Source organism: Syngnathus leptorhynchus, chromosome 3, assembly GCF_054491065.1.
Source record: "Syngnathus leptorhynchus isolate UIUO chromosome 3, UIUO_Slep, whole genome shotgun sequence".
Taxonomy (NCBI): Eukaryota; Metazoa; Chordata; class Actinopteri; order Syngnathiformes; family Syngnathidae; genus Syngnathus; species Syngnathus leptorhynchus.
The window spans coordinates 3,865,961-3,885,277 of NC_141197.1; the positions used below are offsets into that span (position 1 = coordinate 3,865,961).

The window sequence follows — 19,317 nt, forward strand, 5'->3', positions numbered from 1 at the left end:
ATGGAGCTGTACTAAAGGAATGTCAAACCAGTCAATGAGGTATTCAGTCAAACCTTTGGACAATAACACAACGTTGTTCAAACGTTACAGTGCATATTTACGTATCCCCGTCCACGAATCCGTCTAATTCTTTCATCTCCGAATTGAATTTTTTTGAACAGTTGAACGGTATACAACACAAACATTGCACAATAACACGATGTTGTTCAAATGTTAATGTACATATTTACATATCCCCGTCTACAAATCCGTCGAATTCTTCCTCTTCGGTGTCCGAATTGAAGTTTTTTTGAACAGTTGAACGATATACAATACAAACATTGCACAATAACACAACGTTGTTCAAATGTTAATGCACATATTTACATAACCCCGTCAACAAATCTGTCTAATTCTTCCTCTTCCATGTCCGTATAGAATTTTTTTTTAACAGTAGAATAAGATACAATACAAACATTGCACGACGTTGTTCAAACGTTAATGTGTGTATTGACGTATCCCCGTCCACGAATCTGTCGAATTCTTCCTCTTTCGTGTCCGAATTGAACAGTTGGGCGAGTGCGGCAGTCATTATTCCCAGCTCCCTCTCGTCATTACCTGTGTCAGTGTCGCTGCTATTTCCTGGCAGTTCAATCAGTTATTATTCCTGCCTTCGCGAAAGCTCGGACCACAGTTGAGACTGATATATCAGCCCAGGCATCCAAAATCCATTGGCAGATAGTGGCATGCGTGTCATTTTGGAGTCTTTGTTCACACACAAGTGGTGTTGTTGGACTAGGAGTAAGCACAGTATGAGACTGATACTATGGGTGTTTACGGCTATTACGCTCTTGACCGTGCTTGCCGTAATGCTGAAAGTGATGCGACCTTGTAATTTACTAGTCGTCCTGAAACATTTTGGTAGAGCGATGTGTACAACCAGTATGGATGAACGAATTCACCAATTGATCCATAAATAAGGCGTATTATAAAGCGCACTGTGTTTTTTTGAGTAAATTAAAGGCTTTTAAGTGTGCCTTATAGTGCAGAAAATACGGTATATGTATATTTAAAAAAAATATATATATCACATGGTAGGGTAAATGAGGGTCAAACAGTGGATGGGAGGGTCAGAAAGTGGATGGAAGGGACAGCTAATTTTCCCTCAAGCACGGGGGTCTTTGTGAAATGCTTGAGTGAGGCAGCTGGAGTATTGCATGGGCCCAATCCCGCACGTCCAGTGGCTAATTGCTACTAGCCGCTAGTAACAAACAATCAAATCTGTTATCGGTTCACTTTGTGCAGCATACCGCCACAGAGAAGAAGCATTTTTGGGTCGTTAACTGCACACCATACTGGTAGAAATGAACCAAGATTATTTGAACAAGTAACAAAAAAAGTCCTTGAGGGCTGTTTTCCTGCAGGTTTTAGATATCTCCCTCCTCCAATACACATGAATCAAATGAATCGGCAAGCTCTGAAGAAACCAAATAACAATCCTGATCTTTTGAATCAGGTGTGTTGGAGGATAGAAACATCAGAAACATGAAAGATAGTGGCCCTTGAGGATTGGATTTGGACACAGATGGAGGTGTTCAATTGTTTTTAGTTTGAGCAGGCTTTCAGCAGTTATGTGTAGACATCTTTAAGTATCTAGAAAAATTTCACAAAACTGACAAGGTCTTTAAAAAGGCTAGTGAAAAAACAATTCAAAAAGTTATGCAAACTTCATAAAATTTACCAACTTGTTTTGCATAAAACAGGAGATAGTTCACTGCTAATGTTTTAGATTATTATACCGATGTCAGTCAGCAACATACCGTAATTTTCGGACTATAAGCCGCTCCGGAGTATAAGTCACACCAGCCATAAAATGCACAATAAAGTGATCAAAACCATATATGAGTCGCACCGGAGTATAAGTCGCACTTTTGGGGCAAATTTATTTGTCAAAATCCAACACCAAAAACAGACATGAACCAGCAACAACAGGCTAAACGTGACATATACACAAATGAGGAGCTGAGAACAGGCCGGACGTAACATTCAGAGTTATTCAAGTAAGTATTACATAACACGTTTATCAAACCATCTTTGACACTCCAATTCATTAAATCCATCGATCTAGCTTTATGTAAACAATGCCGCGTATGCGCCGCATATGCTGACGTCGGACCCGTTGTAAGTTGCATTTCTAATTGTTCCACAGACCCATATAACGATATATAAAGTATATTTCAAATAACTATCATATTACAACAATATTATCAAACCATCTGTGTCACTCCAAATCATTAAATCCATCGATCAAATTCCTCGTTCTTTATGTCAACAACGCCGCCCGTGCGCTGCAGAGATCTAGTATATAACTATATTGTAGCGTTAACAAAGTACCAGGAAAGACGTGGGTTTGGTAAACGGCTCTTTATTTAACAAAACAAGAGTTCAACGAGCCAACAACTATTGAACTTCCAGCCACAGAGGTGGAAGAGAGCTCCATAAAATAGGACCGGGCGTGGGTAAAAGCCATGTCCGAGCCCCATCCACCGTCCCCGGACAGCCACCCGGCCGAGCGCCGGCCCGTGACTTCCATCCACTGAGGTGAAAGAGAGCTCCCGTTGAGAAGGACGGGGCGTGCGTAAAAGCCATAATAGTTTTTCAAACCTTCTGTGTCACTCCAAATCATTAAATCCTTCAAACTCTTTGTCCTCCGTGTCACTTACAAAGAAAGCCGCTAATGATGCCGGTAGTATGTGGGGCCCTTCGTCATCTTCATCATCCCGTGATCGAATCCTTCGGCCTTTATGTAACAACCGCCGCGCGGCACGGGTGACGTCACTTGCAGTTCAAATGACAGTAATCCCTTGCTACATCGCGGTTCGTTTATCGCGGTTTCACTATATCGCGGATTTTTGAATTTTGAAAATTTGTGAAAAAAATCACATATAAGTCGCTCTTGAGTAGAAGTCCGCCCCCCACCCAAACTATGACAAAAACCATCGTCAGTTGCAGTTCAAATTATTCCACAGGCCCATATAACGATATTTAAACTATATATCAAATAACAGCAATAAAAACAACAGTTTTATCGAACCATCCGTGTCACTCCGAAAATTACGGTAGTAATGCAAAAGAATCTCAAATGTAGGTGTGAATGCCCACAAAAAGACTGCAGACAAGTTCCACAACATGGAACATCTGGGCCATTTAGTGCAATGCTAGCTCTGATTTGAATTAATTTCATTCAATACCCATCCGACATCCATTCCAATAAACTTAAGTAAAGTAGCCTGGAAACTAGAACAATCTGTGAAGTTTATTTTCCCTCGCAGATGGGTCCGTCATCCTGCTCAGACGGATTTATATTGTGTTTGGAACAATCTTTTAGTGAAAAGGCCAAAAAGGGACTCAAACCTTGGTCAGGCTGTAAACTTGAACATGATGTCACGTTTTACCATCTGCTTAGAGGTGGTGAACAGAAACCCTGTTTTCCTCTAAATTATCTCACTGCAGTGACTTGATTTGTTTGCTGGAAACTTTCATTAACCCTTACCTTGCAATATAGGGATTTAAAGTTTACTATGGTACCCAGTGTGCATGTGTAAACACACTGACACGCACACCAAACAAAGGCTAATTCATCTGGCAGCAAAGATGGAACAGGAATGCTAAGGTAATCGCTGAGGAAACCATTTGGCAGCACTGAAAAGCACACCCGAGGCTGACAAGTATGTCAATGTTTGCATGTGTAATACCTGGCCAGAGAAGGGGGGTCGGTTTCCTGACCAAGCAACTTGGCCTGGGTTGATCTGTCTTGATATTTGAGCTAGATTCTGATTGGATGAACTTGATGGCTGGATGTCATTAACACCTGGGACATGGATCACAGAGGAACTGGAAAGAGAGGTACACACACACACACACACACACACACACACATGTACACAGCGCACTACAAGAACTGAAAATGTCAAAATGTTAGTGACTATGACATGTACCTGAAACTTTTTCCAGCGTGCCCCTGCTGGAACGGAGAACTCTGGGAGTAAAGCTGCTGTCCTCCCGCTGTAGAGGAGGGAACCATCATCTTCTTATCACCCGCTATGCACATACACATTAACAACAGATTAAAATTAAAGTTAATAATATGGTAGAGAAAAATATTGCGTTGTATGTGTGATAGTCATAAGATGCATAAGCAGCAATTAGCAAGGTTATATCCGCTAAATACAAAGTTTGTTCAGATGAATTAAGATGAAATAGGATGAAAAAAATGGCAAACTTCAGGGCTTTACCCATTTTAAAATGTAAGAAGTAACTGCAGTGCAATGTTTCATATGGGGATCTGTGTCTGAGTATGACATACATCCGGAGATGCCGCTGTACATCTCAGCAAAGCGGGAATCTCTCTCCTGGGAAAAAAGAGCTTCTGGCTTGTCAATGCTCTTCCCTGCCTCATGCACTCCACTGCTCACACTGGCTACAGGAACCTGGCAGTTGGGATAAGATGAAAGGAGGATTTCAACTTTTAGTGACAAAGACTCCACACCACATTCATATTAATAGGTTTTTGAGCAATTAAAATTTCCTCCTAAAAAAAAAAAACATCTCTGCCTGACCAGTTTAGGTGATATATGAATTAAAAATTTGTTTACCTGGGAAAGATCGTAAGCCGTCAGACCTTCCCTCTGGTGAACTTCCAACTCTGCCTGTTGCTGCTGGAGCTGCCTGGAAAAAACATTAAAAAAATAATAAATAAGCAGATGCAATGCAAATGTTAAATTTATTATGGATTTAAAAAAAATAATAATCTTTTTATAGCTACCGTAATTTTCGGACTATAAGTTGCGGTTTCTTTCTTAGTTTGGGTGGGGGGGGCGACATACTGAGGAGCGACTTATATGTGAATTTTTTCACAAATGTTAAAAATAAAAAAATAATAAAAAAAAAAAGGGGGGAAACCGCGATAAACGCTTGAAGCGCGCTGTAGCAAGGGATTGCTGTAATTTAAAATTTCAGTGGCGCGGCGCTTATTTACATAAAGGACAAAGATTCAATCACAGGATGACGAAGATGACGAAGGGCCCCACGTACTACCGGCATCATTAGCGGCTTTGTTTGTAAGTGACACGGAGGACAAAGAGTTTGAGAGATTTCATGATTTGGAGTGACACAGAAGGTTTTTAAAACTATTATGGCTTTTACGCATTCCCGGTCCTGCTCGACGGAGCTCTCTTTCACCTCCGTGGAAGGAAGTCGGGAGCCGGTGCTCGGCCCGGTGGCTGTTTGGGGACGGTGGATGGGGCTCGGACATGGCTTTTACGCACGCCCGGTCACACTCTACGGCGCTTTCTTTCACCTCCATGGATGGAAGTCTGGGGCCGGCGCTCGGCCGGGTGGCTGTCCGGGGACGGTGGATGGGGCTCGGACATGGCTTTTACTCACACCCGGTCTTATTCTATGGAGCTCTCTTCCACCTCCGTGGCTGGAAATGCCACCTCCGGGGATGGAAGTCCATGCCGCCACACGCCTGGAAGTCAACGCCGGTGTTTGGGGCCGTGTGGCGGTGAACTATTTATGTTATCCATCCATCCATCCATCCATCCATCCATCCATCCATCCATCCATCCATCCATCCATCCATTTTCTGAACCGCTTTGTCCCCACGGGGGTCGCGGGCGTGCTGGAGCCTATCCCAGCCGTCATCGGGCAGCAGGCGGGGGACGGCCAATCGCAGGGCACACATCCGCACTCGCACTCACACCTAGGGGCAATTTGGAGTGCTCAATCGGCCTACCAAGCATGTTTTGGGGATGTGGGAGGAAACCGGAGTTCCCGGGGAAAACCAGGCATGGGGAGAACCTGCAAACTCCACACAGGGAGGGCCGGAGGTGGAATTAAACCCGCACCCTCCTAAATGTGAGGCGGACATGCTAACCAGTGCCCCACCATGTATATGTGTATATGTGTGTTTACACCGTGAATTTCGGACTATAAGCCGCAACTTTTTTTTCAAATTTTGAACCCTGCGGCTTGAGGTCTGGTGCGGTTTATATAGGATTTTTTTTGTGGTTTTTGTGATGACTTGATCACTTTTATACACTCGTAAAAAGGCTGTGGACCGCTGTTGTGCGGCACCGCTTTGCTGGGTGGAGGGATATGTGACACGGTCACTGGGGAGAAAAGTGGTGTGTTGATCGCATGTGCATCCGCCAGGCAAATAGTGCCGTATAATTCACACAAAGAAGAAACAGAACGAGATCAAGACAGACATTACCGAAAGGAAGCTTTTATACACAAACCGTCATTATGGGGGACAAAAGAAATGCATATTATACCGCTTTTAAGTTAAAGGCAGTTGATTTGGCCCATTGTTGATGACATCGGGTTGCGTCACCCTTTTCTTTCTTTATTTCCCAGTCACGTCTACTCTGGAGTTATACGTGTAGCTCGCTAGTTTAATGTAACTTAGCACTTTGTGCATGAATAAAACTAGCATAAACAGAACCTCATCATGGAAAATGCTAGTAGAAATGCATAAAAGCGACGACGAAAGAGAGACTGAGAAAGTGTGTGGCAAAGGATATCTAACACTATTCCAATCGGACACTGAGGAGGAAGACTTCGATGGTTTCAGTGCACAGGAGGAAGATGAAAATGGTTCTTTTTTTACTTTTACTGGTATGTTTTTTTAACCAGCCCTGTTAGTGCTGTGCTACAGTGTTGCTGCTGTGTTACCGCCGCGTCTCAGTGACTTTTACCGGTATGGTTTCTTTAATCCAGCCTTATTAGTGCTGTGTTACTTCCGTGTTGCTGCGGTATTACTGCTGTGTCACAGGCAATGTTTGGAAATAAATGTTAAGGTATGTTATTAAAACTTTAAAAAGGCTTTCTGTGTACCGTCTTACTTTGTAAATAACTCGTGCACACTTCCGGTACTACTACTGCGTCACAGGCAGCGTTTAGAAAGTTATTAAAACTTTAAAAGGGCTTTCTGTGTACTGTCTTTCTTTGTAAATAACTCATGCGCATGTGCGGTTTATAGTCCAGTGCGGCTTATATAAGAAAAAACTCAAATATCCCCGAATTTTAGCAGGTGTGGCTAATAGTCCGAAAATTACGGTGTGTGTGTGTGTGTGTGTATATATATATATATATATGTATGTATGTATGTATGTATGTATGTATGTATGTATGTATGTATGTATGTATGTATGTATGTATGTATGTATGTATGTATGTATGTATAACTTTTGTATAAAGTTATATTTGTAAATGACTAACTCGAGACCACCTTCCAGTTGGATCACAGATGCAGTAGTAGGCAACATGTTGACACAATGTGTTCCAAATAGAAAAAGCAAAAAAATGTTGACACCATGTGTTGCAAATAGAAAAAGCTGCAAAAATAAAAATAGACCACATGCCTCGTTATGAAAACATGCTACAAAACTGTTAACACATTGTTCTCCGGAGGGAACTGTGCTAGTTTCTTGAGTTTGTTTTTAAAAATGTGACTTTGTGTAGTGTTTTCTGCTTGCTTCACATTTCCGTTCATGTTCTGCAAATGAAGATGTGTCATGCTTCATTTATGTTGACAGTTTTCAGGGCCACCTTATATAAGACAAAAATAAATTTAATAGTATGGCTTCTTGAATACAAGCCTAAACATGGTCAGCGAGCCAAAGCGACCATGACCTATTCATTTCAATGCTTGGTCCAATTGGATTGTTTCTGGCATTCCTGAACGATTAGATCTGCAACAATGTGTCAAATGGGAAGCCAAACTGACCTTGTCCAACCAAAAGGTTCATTCATAGTTTAAAGTGGAGTCAACATCACTATCTATCAATAGCAACATTTACTTGTTCTGTTCATCTGTTCATTTATCCAGCTTTGGTTGGTGGGTTTGAATAAATTCTTCAAAACAAAATAAAGTATGAAACTTGGTCATTTGAATATACAACGGAGCCTCGGTTTTTGAACACAATCCGTTCCAGAAGGCTGTTCGAGAAGTGAATAATTCGAATTCCGAATCATGTTTTCCCATTACAAATAATGGAAGAAAAAATAATCCGTTCCAAGCAAAAAAAAAACCCCCCAAAAAAACAAAAAACATTTCTTTCATTTGCGCATTTTTGTGTCTAATCGCGCAACTGCAGCGCACCAACCGTAGCGCGTCGCCGACCACGCAACTGCACCGTGCTGGTCGCATTATTGTATCAGTGTGCCGCTGAAATTTAGAAAATATTTTTAAACTCCTGATGTACTTTCAAAAATTTAAGTGGACCTCAGTGCGCAAGGAGCTTAATTTTGTCTGATTGTGCAACTTCAGCGCACCGCCGAACGCGCAACCGTAGCGCGCCGCCGACCGCGCAACTGCTGGTCACATTATCGTGACAGAGCGGTCACTAAAATTTTGAAAATATTTTTAAAGTCCTAATGGACTTTTCAAAATTTAGGTGTACTTCAGTGCGCTGGGAGCTTAATTTGGTCCGATCGCGCAAACGTAGCGCACCGGGGCGCTCACTGTCGCATTGCTTTAGAAGCGTCTTTGTGTTTTAGGATGGCTTTACTGCTCCCACTTGCTTCATTTGGAGGCATGATTAGAGTTGATGCAATCCTCAGAGTAACGAAAATGTAATAACAAACGATGTTATCTCACGAGGTTCGACAACCGAGTTTCGTCCGACATCCGAAGCAATAAAATCTAGAATTTTTTGTTTGAATACCGAATTGTTCGAGAACCGGGACATTCGAAAACCGAGGCTCCACTGTATTGTAGATGTGAAGGTGTACTTTATAAGTCCAAAGCCTTAGGCCAAGCTAAGCACTTTTCACTGCTGATGCAAAAACATGAGTACTTCCTTTTCTGGTTAAGTGAGTGATGGTTCCTGATGCTGTCAGAATATGTTGGATGGCTGGTGGGGATAACCAACAAACTATTTCCAGCCAAGCATCTGTCTATCCCAGCAGTCTTTGGGCAGTAGGTGGGTACACCCTGAAATGGTTGCCAGCACCAACCCTGTTATTTCATGTTCAATTTGGTACTTTTGAATTGTGAATTGAAGTTCTATTGTGTACTATATATGGCTGTGTATTTGTTTGTCTTTCTTTAGTGACCACCCCAAGGGGACATAACCCTCAAGAGACATAAATGGAGCGATGCCACACTTACGATTTAGAACCGAAGAAGCCTTTTGAAGAAGTAAACATGAGTCCCGTTGCATCATTGAAACCCTTGCAAATTCGACTGTACAAGAGTTTTACTTTTTGAATTGCACTACCGTATTTTACGCACCATAAGGCACACTTAAAAGCCTTTAATATTCTCAAAAATCGAAGGTGTGCCTGTTAATAAAGTGTGCCTTTTGTGTGGACCGAAGTCCAAAATCTGCAAATGTGTAAATAAACACCAAATAATCATTTGTCGTTGATTATATGACTTTTGAGATTGTCTGGAGCCAAAATCGTGACTGTGATTAAAATTTGATTAGATGAACAGGCTCAGACAACAGGGTAAAAAAATCTTTAAGTATCATTATTGCATAAAACTGTGAGTGACCCATTTACCAAAAAGTTAGAGTTGCACAGCAGATTTAAAACAGCATTGTTTTTTAGAACACTTGATAGTGTGTGTATGAGTAACTTACTTAACATTGGTATTGGTACAGATGATGTATTCAATCTCATCAGAGTAGGGGTTCTGGAAGGTGAAGCTGCTGGTTCGGATCAACAACCACTCTCTGTTTTTCATGCGGAAACGGTACATCACAGATAGTACCTGACCCTTTAGCTTCACTACCTGCAGAATGACAATATTTAATAGTTTTAATTCCTGATAGCTGCATCTCAACTTATTACACACCGTTGCACAAAAGGTTGTGGACCATTCCAAACAAATAGAAATATCAGCTTGTGTTCCTCCTGCCTGAATACAAACATTCTTTCAAATTTGGTTGAAAACCGTTTTAGGCTAAAGCTATTACATACAGGATTTAAGCAGTGAACGGACAACACGTATTTTATTTTAAATAGCGCCTCAAGAATTTAGGCATAATTTCATTAACACATAAGAGCCAAGTCGTGTCACTCAAGCGCCCCACCTGTGGCCTGCAGGGTGTAGTGTGCTATCCATATGAGGAGTTGTGTCTTTCTTTTGCATGGACTCTATTCCAAAAAATGGCCTGTGGGCCAGAATTAGGCTGTCAAGCAAACCAATCATTTCTGTGGGAATTGAACACATTAACTGTAATTATTGAGTAACGTTAACTATGTGTGCTAATTCTGTCCACTGGATGGAGCGATGTCAACAATTTAAAATGGCTACTTAACACTACAGGCATTGCAACAAGGTAGACAATAAGCCACTTGCAGATCTTGGGGTTGTGCGGTAGATTATTGAAAAGGTAATTTTCTGACTACCAAACGGTATTCAAAACTGATAAAAAAGCAACATAGAAAGCTGCGATTTGGACCATTTTAACTGCTGGAAATTTGCGTTTTCATCGATTTTAAACATCTATATCCTGTCATTTTGATACTTTGTAGATTGACTGGCCTCTGGTGGGACATGACAGTAGTAAGGATTAATTAAATTGTTAATAACAAATGGTTGACTACATGCAACGTACCAGGACCGCGGAGCAACACTGGGATGTGAGGGACAGACCTTAAGGTGTAAGGCCATTTCCTGAGTGAGGGATCAAGGGGGTGGAAGGAGGTTTTGTGAAAGCATCTCTGAAACATGGTCCTTAGTAATCACATAACTAATGGCATGTGTTGCACAAGATAATTCACACAAACTGTTTTGGAGAAATATGTTTGTATAAATTGGTGGGTTTGTAATGCTCTACAAGAGTATCAGCAAAACACAAGGAGCCTGAATAAACATGTTGTTTTGTATATGTGATATGAGTGAATATATCTGGAGCTAGCCAATGCAACAGCAACTCAATCGCCAATTAAAATTGCTGCAATAATTGATAGCATGGACAATTGCATGAACAGTTGCTGCTGCTGGGTTGGACAGTTTTACCCATGGTGCACATATGAGTAATTTTAAATAAATGTGGAATACTCTAGTAAATATCATGTTGGAAGGAAAGTCCACCTTTTTTTCTTTTTAATACAGAATATCTAGGTACTGGTAAACATCTCGAATTTTCATCTATCCATCCATTTTCTATACCGCTTGTTCCCACGGGGGTCGCAGGCGTGCTGGAGCCTATCCTAGAGGTCATCGGGCAGTAGATGGGGGACGCCCTAAACCGGTGGCCAGCCGATTGCAGGGGACACAGAGACGAACAACCATCCGCACTCGCACTCACACATGGGGCAATTTGGAGTGCTCAATCGGCCTACCAAGCATGTTTTTGGAATGTAGGAGGAAATCGGAGTGCCCGGAGAAAACCCACGCGGGCACGGGGAGAACATGCAAACGCCACACAGGGCTGGAGGTGGAATCGAACCCACACCCCCTTGATTTTTCAAGCCCATCCATGCATCCATGCATCCATCCATCCATTTTCTTCCGCTTATACAGGGTCGGGTCACGGGGGCAGCAGCTTTAGGAGGGACTCCCAGACCTCCCTCTCCCCAGCCACTTCCTCCAGCTCATCCCGGGGGATCCCAAGGCGTTCCCAGGCCAGCCGAGAGACGTAGTCTCTCCAGCGCGTCCTGGGTCGTCCCCGGGGTCTCCTACCGGTGGGACATGCCCGGAACACCTCCCCAGGGAGGCGTCCAGGAGGCATCCTGATGAGATGCCCAAGCCACCTCATCTGGCTCCTCTCAACGTAGAGGAGCAGTGGCTCTACTCAGAGTCTCTCCCGGATGACCGATCTCTAAGGGAGAGCCCGGACACCCTGCGGAGGAAACTCATTTCGGCTGCTTGTATCCTGGATCTCGTTCTTTCGGTCACGACCCATAGCTCGTGACCATAGGTGAGGGTAGGAGCGTAGATTGACTGGTAAATCGAGAGCTTTGCCATTTGGCTCAGCTCTCTCTTCACCACGACGGACCGGTACAGAGTCCGCATTACTGCCGGCGCTGCACCGATCCGCCTGTCGAGCTCGTGCTCCATCCTGCCCTCACTTGTGAACAAGACCCCAAGATACTTGAACTCCTCCACTTGGGGCAGGATCGGAGAGGGCATGCCACGCTTTTCCGACCGAGGACCATGGAGGTGCTGACCCTCATCCCGACTGCTTCACACTCGGCTGCGAACCGCTCCAGTGAGAGCTGGAGATCACGGCCTGAAGAAGCCAACAGCATCGCGTCATTTGCAAAAAGCAGAGACGCGGTGCTGAGGTCCCCAAACCAGACTCCCTCAACACCTCGGCTGCGCCTAGAAATTCTGTCCATAAAAATTATCAACAGAATCGGTGACAAAGGGCAGCCCTCACTGGAAACGAATCCGACTTACTGCCGGAAATGCGGACCAAACTCTGGCATTGATGATACAGGGACCGAATCGCCCTTATCAGTTGGCTCGGCACCCTGTACTCCCGAAGCACTCTCCACAGAACCTCCCGTGGGACACGGTTGAACGCCTTCTACAAGGCCACAAAAGACATGTGGACTGGTTGGGCGAACTTCCATGCACCCTCGAGGATCCTGCCGAGGGTCTAGAGCTGGTCCACTGTTCCACGGCCAGGACGAAAGCCACACTGCTCATCCTGAATCCGAAGTTCGACCTCCCGACGGACCCTCCTCTCCAGCACCCCTGAATAGACCTTACCAGGGAGGCTGAGGAGTGTGATTCCCCTGTAATTGGAACACACCCTCCGGTCCCCCTTCTTAAAGAGGGGAACCACTACCCCGGTCTGCCAATCCAGAGGCACCGTCCCCGATGTCCACGCAACGTTGTAGAGGTCATGTCAGCCATGACCTCCCCACAACATCCAGAGCCTTTTCAAACCTTGATGATAAAAATATAAATGTCACTTTATTCTTGACTTCCTAACTTTGCCTGGGGAGGGGGGGGAAACTTATAATTTTCTAAACTTGACAAAAAAGTCAGAGTAATAAAATGTTGTTTGCTTCCACGTACTACTCCTTGCAATGTGCTCACGTACTCTGCATTACTTTTTTGAGTAATTACGTTTTACCGACTGTATGAGTGGTGATTGAACGCACCTCGCGCACGTGAGTTAGAACTTAAAAAAAGAAAAGAAAAGGAACCTAGCTTCTAAAGATGGAAATTGACAAACACAAAAGCATTTTCATGTTTTTATTGAAAACAAGCTGGTACTGTCTGCCGCACGGCAGAGGCTTCCGCCTTTCACTCAATGCATGCAGACTCCTGCAGCATGGGATACCTTCTTTGGAAAAATACCGGCTAAACTCGGTCGTGAGCTCGATGATACGCAAGCCTATGCCATGCTCCTGTATGATTTCGAGTTTCAAATCGACAGTCTTAGAAGACATACTCAACTACACTATATTTGTTTTTACACTGCTAACGAGCAGAGACGAACAGGAAATGGCAGAGCAAAGGAGAGACGGCGGGGGAAGGGGGGGTAGCTGGTGCTTTGGTTCGGAAGTCGAAAATTGGTTAGGAGGTAAAAATAAAAAAAAATAAAAAAAACGCAAAAAAATGGCGAGGCTCCGTATTGTATCTCGAAAAGTTTGTAAGTATAGGAGGCATTCATAAGTAGAGGGACCACTGTATAGTCTTATTTTGTCATGTTTAATTTATTTCTAGTTTGTTTTTTGCCTTTTTAATGTCCAATTCATGCTGAGCTATGTAGTTCACTGAAATGGAAGGTCTGTAGGTTGTAGATATGTGATGTGTTCATGAATTAAAATCGAGTTTGCTGAACAGTTTTATTTTGAAATATACCGGATCCACCTTGTTCGCTGATTCACGATTTCCTGTCTGAGCCGGGAAATTTCTTCAGCTTCATGAAAATACGCATGCAGCATCCGAAAGAAATAAAAGGCTTGCGGAAGGCAAGTGGACGTCAACGTTCCGCTGGCGCATCGCAGCCAATGTGAATTAACTTGTCGACTTGCTTTCTATTCCTTGCGGTGTTCAACAGAAGACCGCACCACAGCCGTTCTGCACCCGTGTGAATTAGGCCTTAGAATTCAGGTGTTCTTTCTTTTTGCAGACTTTTTAAGAGATGATGGACAGTCAATGCAATATAATAAAACTGATAATGAATCACAGATTTTAGAAAAAAAATCTTTTTTTTTTTGTAAATTTTCTTTTCTAAATTTGTAAAGACATATGAACCTCAAATGTGAACAGATTAAAGAAATGTTTTTTTGGTAAATTTTCTTTTGTAAATTTGTTAAGACACATGAACCTTAAATGTGAACAAGATACAGATGAACCCTCGTTTCGAACGTCCCCAGGTTCAAACAAACCAGAGTTCGAACCAAAAATGTGAAGCTTTTGAACCCCCAAAACCAAACGAAACATCGGACTCCGAACAGTTTTCTGGAACGAATTAGCGGTTCTACTGTATATAATAATTGAATTACCTGTTGAAAACTTTCTCTCAGGTGATTCTGGTCCTCAGGATGACAAAACTCGAGAATGTCTTTCCCCAAAAGGTCCTTTGAAATAGGAAATTAGTGTTATATTTGAAGTCCAATAACACAATTCTTCAAGAGTTATGAATGCAGCATATCATGTAGGACAGACAGAAATTCATGCAACACCTCATCCATTCATCCATTCAATCATTTTTTCAATTGCTTATCCTCACGAGGGTCACGGGCATGCTGGAGCCTATACCAGCTGTCTAACCGCAATCATCCCAAAATATACTTTGTAATTAAATAAACGCATGCTGTGCTTTTATTGGCTTGTGTGAAGATCATCTTACTGAGCCCCTATCCCACTAAGGGTGAACGATTGCAGTTTTTTAAGGCAGAGAAAGTTGCCTTTATGTTCGCTCAAGGTTGCAAATGTTTGCTAAACGGATGGCACATGCTTGTACTTTTTTTTAGAAGAGCTTGAGAAGAAAAAACAAAGTAAAAAAAAGTATTGCACACATCTACATGACTAATGGTTGTTCCAGAGGTTCTCACGGTTTTGGTTCCCACCCGATCAATTAGCACCGATGAACAGCCTCCGCCCTGACAAACTCGTCTATCGGTATGATATCCAGCAATAACTCCATTGCACCTTAGGCATGCTTGGAAAAGCCAAGAAGCTCTTTAACAAGGTAGTCACTGCAAATTTGGAGCTTTTTTCACAGATAGTTTTTCAATACCACTGATACAGGATATGCACTCATAGGATGCATCATGGTCAAGTATACCCATTTTATCATATGGGTTTTTATTCCCCATGTTCTACCTGCAGATTGTTTGCATTGCATTAGTGTCGTAGTCGCCTTGGAGGAAATTCGTGTGATATGACTTTTCCACAACAACTTGCTATCAATATCAAATACATACATTGTCGAGAATTTTGCTTCAGTGGGAGGTTCAAGCCGATCTCCGTTAATCCACAGGGCACCCACAGGGCTTCAGTCTTACTGCTGGCAAACTGTAGGTTTTTTTTTCTGCAGCTACATTTATTTCCATTTCTGCCCTGCATCTTACCCAGGGTGCATTTGTCCAGCCAAACAAATCCTCCGTCAGTTTCATGATGGGATGATGGCCCGAGTGATCGATGGAGGACAGGAGTCTGTGCCTTTCCCGTTATGCACAGGGGTGCGACAGGGATGCATACAGGCTACTGTTCTGTTTAACAACTTCCTGCTTTGTGTCGCCCACCTTCTCCACAAGGAGCCAGAGGAGAACAGTGGTGTTGCAGTGGACTTTTGAGAAAGTTTTAGGTTTTTAGATGCGCCTTATAGTCCGGAAAATATGGTAAATATGAATAAAGGAAAAAACAAATCTCATGAAAGATAGTTTAAAGCAGAACTTGACCTTTCCATTCGCTGTACAAGTTAGTTGCACACTACAGAAAACTAAGAGAACACATATAAAGGCATGCAAGGAGAAATGTCAGAGCAAAAGGGCATGCAAAAGGGCATGCAAACCTCTTGAGCGAAGGGTTGGGTTTGGGTTCACACTCAGCATTCATTATTTATTGTACTTTGATTAATCAACGCAATAGGACACGCCTGGGCAACAAAAAAGACCAGTCAATAATGTGTTCCCATTCTTTCATTGACATGACAAATACCGTAAATTTCGGACGATAAACCGCTACTTTTTTCTCAAATTTTGGACCCTGCGGCTTATAGTCCGGTGCGGCTTGTATAGGTTTTTTCCGCAAATTTTCTCATGACTAATACACTTATACACTCATAAAAAGGCTGTGGACCACTGTTGTGCTGTTGTGTTAATAAAAGTTATGCGTCCCTAAATAATCATCTCTTTCCTGACAATCATCTTTTTGTATATTCTCTTACAAATGGGAATTAAACATTAAAAACCTGACACAATCATGCGGTGACTTTACATGCATATTCCAATCGGACACTGAGGAGGAAGATTTTGCTGGTTTCAGTGGACAGGAGAACGCCAAAGATGGCTCAGTGACTTTGTTGACTGGTATGTTTTTTTTTTACCCGCCTAGTTAGTGCTGTTACTTCCGTGTTTACAACAAAATGTTAATGTTATTAAAATTTTAGCCCAGCTAGTGTTGTTACTTCCATGTTTACAATGAAACGTTAATGATATTAAAACTTTAGGCCAGCTAGTGCTGTTACTTCTGTGTTTACAACAAAATGTTAATGTGATTAAACCTTTAAAAAGGCTTTCTGTGTACTGTCTTTCTTTGTAAATAACTCGTGCGCATGTGCGGTATAGTCTGGTATAAAAATAAACAAATCACGAATTTTATCCGGTGCGGCTTATAGCCTGAAATTTACGGTCAATGGTTTTAATGAAAAGATGTCTATTTTTCATTGTAAAACAACAATAAAGTAATATGAATCACTGTTTGGAATGCATGAACAACATTCACAGCATACAATTTCTATAATCTGACCATTTTACCTGAGGCTGATAACCAATAACATTGATGCAGCGCGGGTCAACGAAGGTGATGACCCCATCTGAATTATGGCGGGACAAAAACTCTGTGGGTACTGACAGACCATTCATATCCATAGAGACAGGTGAGCTGGTTACCTGAGAGAAGATCACAGTACACAATCAAAGGGAAAACTACAGATTGAATAAAAGCATTCAATAGCATTGTGCTGACTACCAACAGTATGTGCCTTCTAAAACATTAAATCTGTGGAAGAAAATTAAGTCAAACAAACAAAACAACAAAAAAGATTGTCAATTAGCGAGTGTTTAGATGGTTGGTAGGTAGGTAGGTAGGTAGGTAGGTAGGTAGGTAGGTAGGTAGGTAGGTAGGTAGGTAGGTAGGTAGGTATGCGCCAAGATGAGGGAACGGAAGAAAACTCTCTCTGTCTCTGTGTCTGTCTGTCTCTGTCTCTGTGTCTGTCTGTCTGTCTCTGTCTGTCTGTCTCTGTCTGTGTCTCTGTCTGTCTGTCTGTGTCTGTCTGTCTGTGTCTGTCTGTCTGTCTGTCTCTGTCTCTGTGTCTGTCTCTGTGTCTGTCTGTCTCTGTGTCTGTCTGTCTTTGTCTCTGTGTCTGTCTGTCTCTGTCTCTGTCTCTGTCTCTGTCTCTGTGTCTGTCTGTCTCTGTCTGTCTGTCTGTCTGTCTCTGTCTGTCTCTGTCTGTCTCTGTCTGTCTCTGTCTGTCTCTGTGTCTGTCTGTCTCTGTGTCTGTCTCTGTCTGTCTCTGTCTCTGTCTGTCTCTGTGTCTGTCTCTGTGTCTGTCTCTGTCTGTCTCTGTGTCTGTCTGTCTCTGTGTCTGTCTCTGTCTGTCTCTGTGTCTGTCTGTCTCTGTCTGTCTCTGTCTGTCTCTGTCTGTCTGTCTCTGTGTCTGTCTCTGTGTCTGTCTCTGTGTCTGTCTCTGTGTCTGTCTGTCTCTGTGTCTCTGTCTCTGTGTCTGTCTGTCTCTGTGTCTGTCTGTCTGTGTGTCTGTCTGTGTGTGTCTGTCTGTCTGTCCTTCTGTGTGTCTGTCTGTGTGTCTGTCTGTCTGTGTCTGTTTGTCTGTGTGTCTGTCTGTCTGTGTCTGTCAGACAGACGTCTGTCTGTCTATATGTCTGCGATTGGCTGGCAACCGGTTCAGGGTGTCCTCGCCTGCTGCCCGATGACGGCTGGGATAGGCTCCAGCACGCCCGCGTCCGCGTCCCTCCCTCCCTCCCCCTCGCCCTCTCTCTCTCATATATATATATATATATATATATATATATATATATATATATATATATATATATATATATATATATATATATATATAAAATGTTTCCTTAATATCACACAAACAATGATTGCCTCACTTTGTTAATGAGAGAGGATACAAATACAAAGAGAGGTTACAAATAAAGATGTTCTCCAACCTAGAGGAACATGGAGGAGAAAGAAGACAAGTCTGAATTTCTAGTGCCTGACTGTAAAATGGCCACAAGAGGGCCAGTATTGGCAACCTTCTCAAATACCGATACCTTGAAAATAAGATAAGTGGTGTTGTTACCGATACCTGGTATTGGTACTCGCCAATCTCGAGACAATACACACCTGTAGTCTTCCAATGGCCACGAGGCAATATTTCCCGGTCTGGCCTGCCTCTGTGTCCTCATCTGGTACAGTCATACCTGAGGGGAAAGACAATTCAATTCAATCCATTTCTGGATTGCTTTTGAAGACTCTGTAACAGCAATCAGAAGTGATACATACATACATACATACATACACACACACACACACACACACACACACACACACACACACACACACACACACACACACACACACACACACACACACACACATATATATATATATATATTATATATATATATATATATATATATATATATATATATATATATATGTGATATGTCTCATCACCGTGGGATAGTTGGAAACGCAATAAAGCAGACTTTGACTTTGACACGCACCACACACACACACGCACGCACGCTCAGACACACACATATGCACCCTAGCATCTATCCATCCATCCATTTTCTGAACCGCTTTGTCCCCACAAGGATCGCGGGCGTGCTGGAGCCTATCCCAGCCGTCATCGGGCAGCAGGCGAGGACACCCTGAACCGGTTGCCAGCCAATCGCAGTGCACACAGAGAAAAACAACCACCCACACTCGCACCTAGGGACAATTTAGAGTCTTCAATTGGCCTACCAAGCATGTTTTGGGGATGTGGGAGGAAACCGGAGTGCCCGGAGAAAACGCACGTAGACACGGGGAGAACATGCAAACTCCACACAGGGAGGGCCGGAGATGGAATCGAACCCGCACCTTTCTAACTGTGAGGCGGACGTGCT

The 19,317-nt window shown here is 42.9% G+C and overlaps 1 protein-coding gene across 6 annotated transcripts in view; it reads right to left on the reverse strand.

The window, feature by feature from the left end:
• The window catches only part of arnt2 (aryl-hydrocarbon receptor nuclear translocator 2), a 92,314-nt gene that overhangs the window by 18,923 nt on the left and 54,074 nt on the right, over positions 1 to 19,317 (reverse strand). For 5 of the 6 annotated variants that reach the window (XM_085908344.1, XM_085908342.1, XM_085908346.1 and 2 more), the window contains 8 exons: positions 18,548 to 18,624; positions 16,948 to 17,082; positions 14,470 to 14,544; positions 9,633 to 9,784; positions 4,635 to 4,707; positions 4,346 to 4,469; positions 3,978 to 4,080; positions 3,735 to 3,873 (listed from right to left, as the gene is read on the reverse strand). In XM_085908344.1, coding sequence (XP_085764470.1) covers positions 3,735 to 3,873; positions 3,978 to 4,080; positions 4,346 to 4,469; positions 4,635 to 4,707; positions 9,633 to 9,784; positions 14,470 to 14,544; positions 16,948 to 17,082; positions 18,548 to 18,624 — 878 coding nt within the window. The remainder of the gene's footprint in view (positions 1 to 3,734; positions 3,874 to 3,977; positions 4,081 to 4,345; positions 4,470 to 4,634; positions 4,708 to 9,632; positions 9,785 to 14,469; positions 14,545 to 16,947; positions 17,083 to 18,547; positions 18,625 to 19,317) is intronic. The other variant, XM_085908343.1, reaches the window with a different exon arrangement.